Raw genomic sequence first — 8,798 nt, forward strand, 5'->3', positions numbered from 1 at the left:
AAATAATTCTATAAATTTTGTACTTGTTTAACGGCTTTTTAGGATTGGAAGGAGGTATTATAATTGGGACAATAAAACTATGGCATGAATAGTAATTTTGAATATTTCAATGTACATGTATATAGCCACTTAACTATTTAATGTAATACAAGTCTCTGATATGGCTCATGTTATTTAATTTAATGAAGTTGAAAACATGTTTTTCATTTTTTATCCATACTATTTTTCTTGAAATTTATTTTGGGTCAGGGTCTCTCAAATATACAATATGTAAAAACACGTGAATATATTATACAATCATCAATTTTAAATCAGCAGTGGATTAAACAAAAATATAATCTTGTCAAAAACATTTTACAAAACTAATGATCTAAGTATGGAGGGGAAGTGATTGAACTACATTTTATACTAATTAAAATGGGAAAAGCAGGGCCTTTCAAACTGCATGTATACTGTGATTTGAATTGAATTGAATTGAATATAAAAGTGCTGTAACGATAACGATTCGCCACAATAACCCATTCACCACAGGTGCTATAATACCAATTTTGCACACCCGTTTTCAAAGTTTTGACAAATGTACTTTTTCTCAATTTTAAATTCATTCGTTACTTATATTAATTAATTATCAAAGGAAAAAATAGAATAAAAACGGCTTTTATTAAATAAGAACACATGAAAACAAACACATTTTATTACCATATGATATATATGTATGTATATTACTTGATGCATTGTATAATTGCCCATTGTTAATGTCTTGGGCTGGTCTTGCTCCCAAATTGGAAAAAAATCTAACATCATTATCTACTTTTAATAATAAAAATAATAATAATAATAATAATAATAATAATAATAATAATAATAATGTGTTAATTACACTGATTGGTGGCGCTTCGCAATGGGTTTAAAAGGATGTACATTGTAAATTACCTTAATCCACAAAATCATTAGCCTTGGTCTTTGGCTCTATCATGGCAATGGTGACTATACCACGTGAATTTTTATGATATGCCCGAGGCAGGAAAGCGGTCCAGGTTAGCTTTCATAACTATTTTTTTTACTTTATTATTCTATGGGATACTGTGTAGACGCTGATAATAATCAGGGGATTAGCGTGTAGCCCCATGTTTGAACAGTTAGAAATTCCAACACAGTTTAATGACAAAAAAACCTTGTTGAAGATACATGTATGATCTCTTGTTTCCTTTTTTCTTCTTTTCTATTTCAACTGTATTAACGTGCTTTTGTTGGAAGATACAAAAATCTGATGACATTCTGGTATATTGATTATGCATGTAGATACAGTAATTTTATATTCAAAATCAACCATAATTAACGCCAAAATACATTTCAAAGAACTTTGTAGCACCACGCTATTCTTTCCACTGTTTTATTTTCAACTGATTCTGCTAGCCAAGTTTCTCGCACCACTTTCTGCCATTTACCCTCCGTCTCCAGTTTTCCCATCAGCGTTTCTAATTCTTTGTAATTTCCACTAGCTCTAACAAGATCATGACTAGCTGCTATAACAACATATCCTCCTGAAATATGACATAAAAGGCGTAAATCGGCTATAACAACAAATTCTTCTGAAAAAGTAAGTTCCTTCCCAGCGTAAATAAAAAAAATTCTAAAACAACACATACATTATGTATAATTCTCCTGAGGTGTAAGTGCAGCTTTAGAATTTGCCGTGAGTTAGATGCATTTAATGAGCGGTGATAACTGCAAGAATATTCATTCGAACCTTTTTTCATAATGATTATTCATTTTCAGCATTTACACTTTCATATACATGTAGTTATTTGTCTTTCGATACTGTGTTTTATCGATAACTTATGAAGGGGCCCTGTAGCCTTTATTGTTAATGTCTTCCATTTATTGCTTTCTATCTAAGGGATAATGGTTCTAACTCTACTGAGGCCACGAACATGTTTCTTCATATGATACCAATGCTTACTTCCGGGAATGTTTTTATCTCAAATACATGTTTGTTTAAACTAAACTAAACGATAATTGTAGTAAATGTAATAAAGTTTACCTGACTTGACGAGCCTTATCATCTCATGTATGGCGCCACAAGGCACGTGAGCTTCATTTGCATATATTCCACCTCCAGTTAATACGTCATAACTGTCTGAAGTATAGTAATTAATTGTACTAAGCTATGTGATAAAGACAGTAGACAGTAGTAGACATTGTGCTTATAACTGTATGTAAAGATACAAGTCTGAAATAATCATTTGTGATATATTTACCCTCAGCTATGACAAAAACAAAAGAAAAAAGAGAGAACGAAAAACACAAATCAGGCAATTCTTTTTTATTCCCTATTATGGTGCTAACAAATATATCCCATATGTCGTTTTTTCCAAAAGATTTCGAGTAAAATCTAATGATAGTAAATTTCGATCGTGATATACCTAGCTGTTATTTTGTAATTCGCTTTTAGTAAGAAAATGCCGAGGCTTTTTTGTTGTTGTTTTTTTTTAGTTTTACGTGCGTTTAGCAATTACTAGCCATTTGCCATATTTTTGTAAAATTTTCGTCTAATCCTACATTATTTCAGGAACGAACGGGCATCCAAGTAGACCCAATGCGTTCGGCACATTTTCCATGCCAATTATGTGGTTAGAATTTTTCATTAAAATAATCACCCCTTTTGATCTAATATATTATTATATAGTAAACAAGGTGCTGGTATAGTAATTTTGTTCTGGATGATCAAGGGGTGATTTTTTTATGATAATTTGACTATAATTGGCATAGCAAATGTGCCGAACGCCTGTGAGTAGAACCACAGACGTTCCGTTAGCTAGCTGAATAGGTTCCTTACATTAAAGAATCCAAAGTCTCTGTCGGAATTCGAACTTTCAGCGGTGAGTGGACAAGTGGTTTGAAGTGTTTGAAGTGTCAAATTCTAGATTGTTCAATAAGATGTATAGCTATATGTGTACATCATTGTGTAGGCATTACACACCACTTGACGGATATGCATTTGTTGTCATTTTCACGAGGATTTGTGTGCAACTAAACAATAAGCAATTCTTTCCAAACACCCCTCTTCGTAAAAAAAGATTTTATGCTTACAAAAATTTTACTCAACTTTTATTCATTTTCACAAATTTATACGTACTTGCAGGAATACTTGACGGTGATTCTGTGATAAACTCAACAAAGTAATTCTCATACAAGTTGTTCTTACGCGCCTCATCTAGCATGGCTTCTGATGGCTCCAATGCGTCTATGTGCTGAAATCCATGTTTCCGTAGCTGAAAGAATAACAAATAAAGTTTCCTTTTAAAAGGAAAGGCTTGCACAGTTGTGACTTCATCCCAACCCTTTAATTTTTTTTTTTTTTTTTTTTTTTTTTTTGGTTTCAATTTATTATCACAATTTTTTTGAATTACGGTATTTGTATATCATAAAGGGTTTGTTTTAGTTGGGGTTTTTTTTTTTGGAAAAACGAATATTTTTTGTCAAAACGATTTGAAATCTATTCTCTATTGTATAAAACTAATAAAGAAAATGATCACTCGTAAAAATACTATCGTGGAGATCTAGGGAAACAAGTGTGCACATTTCATTTCCCCTTTTTCGCAGAGAAATCATTCGTTTGCTTTATAGACAAGTAAATGCACTAAAATACTTCGTTACGTGGTACCAATTAATAAGCATGTATCAACTATGTTACACGATCACAAATACGATGCGCTATCTGTAGATCAGCACGTGGCAAGGTTAATAATATGCATGGGCTATTTTTAGATTACCTCACCAAGAAGTTGAATTGCGTTCAGTAGATCTAAATATAACTCGATCATGCGTGATTTGGTAAGGAGACAGTCACCATTCTCTATATTGTATAAAACTAATACAGACAAAAAACAATTATAAAAGAAACTAACTTTTGCGTCTTGAAAAACAATTGAAACGGAACAATGTCGTTTATAATTTATTACGGTTTAAACCGATAAATCAAGTAAAAATAGAAATCCTATTTATATAAACAAACTGGGATTACCGAAGTAACTAAAATAGCTTAGATTTCCGTAATATTACTTCGTCTGATTCCGCAGTATGACGGAATCGCCCGAATTGTCACGATTGCAATCGGAACTACATCGGATATTATCATTAATCCGAAGAGTGACGGAAAAGGCCGAAAAGTTGCGATTGGCACGATTGCAGCTGGTTTCCCGTTCAATCATGCACTAACAATTGGAAACAGGAAACCACCTTACCGGAACAAGTTATTCAAAACAAATGGCTTGCTGCAAGCCTTAAAACGTAAGTGACATATACCTAACCGAAAAAGAGTCTTTCGTGAAGTATGAGTAAAATTTCTCAAGATTATGGTCAAAATGAGCATACATACATACATGCACACACACATGTGGTAATTTTTAAAAATTGTTTTGGTCCAAAATAGTTGACGCATAGGCTTGATATATACTTTATAGTTTATATGAGCAATGACCGTTTTTGCTCAAGGAAACAAACGACTTCTCTCTGATCTTCCAACTGAGGAGAGGGTAGCATGAAATCAGCCAGCAGCCTTGGGTCGCGTGAACGCGAACGTAAAAAAAATCCAACAAACGATTTTCTATTGTCAGTGTTCCATATCGACGTGCGCGAGACGTTAGTGTGAAACGCCATGTGAGCATGAATTTGAGGTGACTGAAAAGGTCATAGAATTTATCAGAAAAAAATCCCTGTAGTTCATACTCTTTAATTAAGTGGGAATATGTCCGAAAGGTTCCTCTTTTTGTTTTCGTTTGTGCTTGCGTGCATGTAGATATGCGAAACCACCCAAAACAGTCAGAAACAGCGATCAATTATCTAATGCTTATCTTAAAATTTCAAACGGGAAAAAGACGAAATAATCCGCTTTTTACGTACACTACACGCATGTATAAAATAGTGTGTCCGTGAAAAATCACGTTTAAGTTTCATGCTCACGTGTTTCGTGCACGTCACGATCACATACGAATGTATGTCGGCCTTAATCGATACACGTCATGACCGCTTAATCTAAATACCAACGAGATCGTTTTCGAACAGCGACAGCTACAGCTGTTTTTACATTCTGCATGGTTCTCACAACGCACAAACAGTACGGAACCTAAAGTTTTTAGCAAAGAACGGTTTGTGCGGACGTCGCTCGTACATTGGTTAGGCTTTAAGGAGCAGCCATAGCAATAAAAGGAACCTATGGGTCCTGGGAAACATAAACTGGACACTTGGAGGACAGTTCTTTTTAAAGAGCTGAGGTTTGCACTGTTTCGAACTTATGGCCGTCGATTGTTCCGGGCGGCCGACTGCAACAGTATTGCAACCCGATCCTTATGGTCAGTCATCCTGTATACATAGGATGGTTAAATTACGAACAGATATCGTATCCCACTCGTCGTTATTGAGGAACATTAAAAGATCAGAAATACATGAATTATATTCTAAGCCAATCGTTACAACATGATTATGACCATGTTAATCGGACCAATTTACAGGTTTTACAAAACAGAGCCATCGGTGATTGATCGGTAGTTTGTTGAGCCAAATTATGTAGTGAACCGATGACAACATATTTAACACCGATATCACCTATTGGTCACCTGTTTTCCACTTATCAACTGCTATTGGGGAAAGATAAGTTTCATCGGTGAAAAATTACCGATTGGAGTTTTTAAACATGTTTAAAATTCTAGATCGGTGAAAATATTTTACAATTAACCGACAGAAACCGATATCACGAGATATGCAAGCTCTTAATCACCGATATCGCCGATCGGACAAAGATGACCAATTATGAATCACCGGCCATATCTGACGGAAAGGGTTTAACCACTGATGACTAGCTATCAACCACCGATTAATCAGCGTTACGCCCGATTTAGCTCCGATTTACAAACGATAAAAACCGATTTATTTCAGCATTTTTACAACCGATCCAACCCCGTTTGAGTTTGCTTTCTGTCACCGATGGCCGTTTACACAGAAAACCAGAAATAAAATCACGCATGACAACCGATCATAACAGCGAGTAAATTTGAAATTATATGACCGATTGGGGACCGACCGTCTGTGTAACTGGTGCTTAAATAGATATATACAATCGACGTATACGTGGACATACAATGTCGGAATTGCCTTAAAAATGGAGTAATATTCCAGACCAACATTTTCAAGCTTCTTTTGTCAACGCAGCGTCCCCTTTAAGATAGCATTGTATATGTATGCCTAAAGTTTCGTTAAGGACAAATTACAATCTTATACATACATGTATATAGCATTATCGCCATAGAAAACTGTAATTATATTGAAATATAACACTGTTCGTTTTATTCCAATACTCCATGTTATTAATTCATGTATATCAAGTGAAAAGATTCAGTACACATTCGTATTGAAACAGAAACAATAATAAATATGTTTTAAATGGCATGTCTAGATATTTACTGGGAAATTTCAACATATACATTTATACCTGAATTTTCATTGAATAGTTGGTTATGAAAAATTACATACACTTAAATGTTATTTTCATGCTAAGAAAATGGAAACATAAATTCTTCGTTGTTACAAACGCGTTAAAAACGGTTTATTTAAAGCATTTTTTTTAGGATTTATAGAAATATTTATTCAAACATTTAGCAGTTCGTTTTTACCAGTTATATATAGTTATCGCCCGACGCTTAGCAATTTTCCTCCCCCTTTCTATATTACGCTATGCCTGGGATAGTCTACCATAAAGTATTTATGTACTAGATAGACACAGAGACAGAGATGAAACAAAATACTACCATGCATGGTAATGCGAGCGTGTACCATTTAGAAAACTAGTATAATTTAAATCTTGCCTCTTTTGCTACAAGCCCGGTGCCAGCACCAATGTCCAGAATTGTAGTGTTTCCTCGCTTGTCCTCCGGATAAAGGCCTTGCAGTATCTCGGCAATTTTGAGATAATTATTAAATCTGTATTTTTCTGAATCCTGTAATATTAAATTTCTTATAATGTAACGCAATGAGAAATCTATTTTACAATGTGAGTAAATCTTGAATTCTTAAGTGAACTGAGAAATAAACCAGCTACTATTTGCATTTTAATACGAAATGGCCTGGCTTAGCCACCGTATACAATATAGCCTGGCTGCGAAATGGCCCTGCTCAGCCTCCATAGAGCTAGACATAAAAATTAATGTTCCGATATAAAGTAGCAAAGTGACTCGAGTGAAACATATAGAGCATATACATGTACACATTTCTTATTGAAATATCGCGCATATTATGAAAAATATGTTAACATGTAAAAGATTAAAATCATAATTATTAAAGCATTATTTTCACCAATTTGAAAATTGGTGTGGTGGATGTTATTTTTCCAAATGAGATCTAATTAATGAGGTTAAATTTTTCTGAATAATAAGAATAACGATACCTTGTTGTATGTACTAGCCCATTGTCCGTAAGCTTTCTGTGAGTCTTCTATGTTTATATCAGCACCACTTATTGCTGTCATCCAGTTATTCAAGTCTTTTTCTGTCATATTGTTAAAAATATGTATATTCTACCAGATTATGTTCATCAATAAACAGTGCACCAACAAATAGAATGATGCAGCAACATGATTACATGTATTCAATGAAGCTTACTCAGTGGATGGTGGCAGGCCAAGCAAGGTAAAATAATGGTTTCCTCGCTAGCAGTAATAAAGCAAAGGAGATTCACAAATGTTACATAATTACTCAACAAAAAGGCATGTTGTTTACGTTTAAGACAAAGAATATATAGGTCAATCTCTTTTAAAGCTCATTGAATAATCAATATAGGCTGCTAAACACATTTAAAGAAGCTATCATCAAGTCACTGCCTGTATGGCTGGCAGTTCTATTAATTCACGTGTCCCCTTTGTGTGCACAAATTATTTCGTGAGAACTACGCACGTTAATAAATAAAGATTCCACCATGTATATCCAGTAACGCAGGAATGTGGAAATAACGCAGAAATTGTGCAATATCAACGCAGAATTGTACAATCTAGTGGCTTAAACGAACGAAAGTAAATGGACCAATATTTTCCAATGAACACCAAATTAAAAAAATGAATTAGCGCATACGGTTTCTGAGACATTATACTTTTAAACCATGAAAATGTTTAGTTTTCAAGATTTTTCGTGAAAATGACGAGCTGGCTAGCCGTATGCGGATTTTTAGTTTCGTTGATATCTTTAAATACAATAACATACATATTATTACTTTATGATTTTGTATAGTCGTTGTACCTGAGACATTTTCCAATCTACTCGTGTCATATAACACTTAATTTAGCAACACCGAATTCGTGAATGAAACACTGAAGCAACAGCGGTTAGCTATTAAATCTTATAAAACCAGCTTCAACTTCCTTCGATTGTTATACGGCACTTGTAGTTTGACAAATGTCTTAGGTATACGAAAAAGTAATGATTTAAATGTGTTATATGTACATATTTATTTGACGAAACACAAAAGTCGCCTTCAAAACGGTAATCATGATGTCTTTCTCACATAAGATTTCCTGAAAAAATGTTATATGGTCGTAGCAGTCGTATGCGCTAATTCATTTCCTAAAGAACAAAATATTTTGGTTCGTTTACTTACTGTGTTATTCGTTTTGGCAATAGCGTTGCACAGATTCGGCGTTACTTTTACGTTATTTTCATATTCTTGCGTTACTGGATATGCATGGTGGATTCGGCAATAATATTTTCCATAGAGCTCTGCTAGATACGGTTGCCCCTGGTAGACGCTTTTAT

At 34.1% G+C, this 8,798-nt stretch overlaps 1 protein-coding gene across 1 annotated transcript; it reads right to left on the reverse strand.

Moving 5' to 3' along the window:
* Positions 1–710: 710 nt before the first annotated feature.
* On the reverse strand, positions 711–7,620 carry LOC132718037 (uncharacterized). Its single transcript, XM_060701639.1, has 5 exons — positions 7,442–7,620; positions 6,864–6,995; positions 3,140–3,275; positions 2,045–2,140; positions 711–1,544 (listed from the first exon to the last, which is right to left on the reverse strand). Exons 1-5 carry the CDS (start codon positions 7,547–7,549, stop codon positions 1,354–1,356), a joined length of 663 nt encoding a protein of 220 aa, XP_060557622.1. The 5' UTR covers positions 7,550–7,620; the 3' UTR covers positions 711–1,353.
* Between the last annotated feature and the right edge of the window lie 1,178 nt (positions 7,621–8,798).

Source organism: Ruditapes philippinarum, unplaced genomic scaffold, assembly GCF_026571515.1.
Source record: "Ruditapes philippinarum isolate M1 unplaced genomic scaffold, ASM2657151v2 ctg2215_1_1_1_1, whole genome shotgun sequence".
Taxonomy (NCBI): domain Eukaryota; kingdom Metazoa; phylum Mollusca; class Bivalvia; order Venerida; family Veneridae; genus Ruditapes; species Ruditapes philippinarum.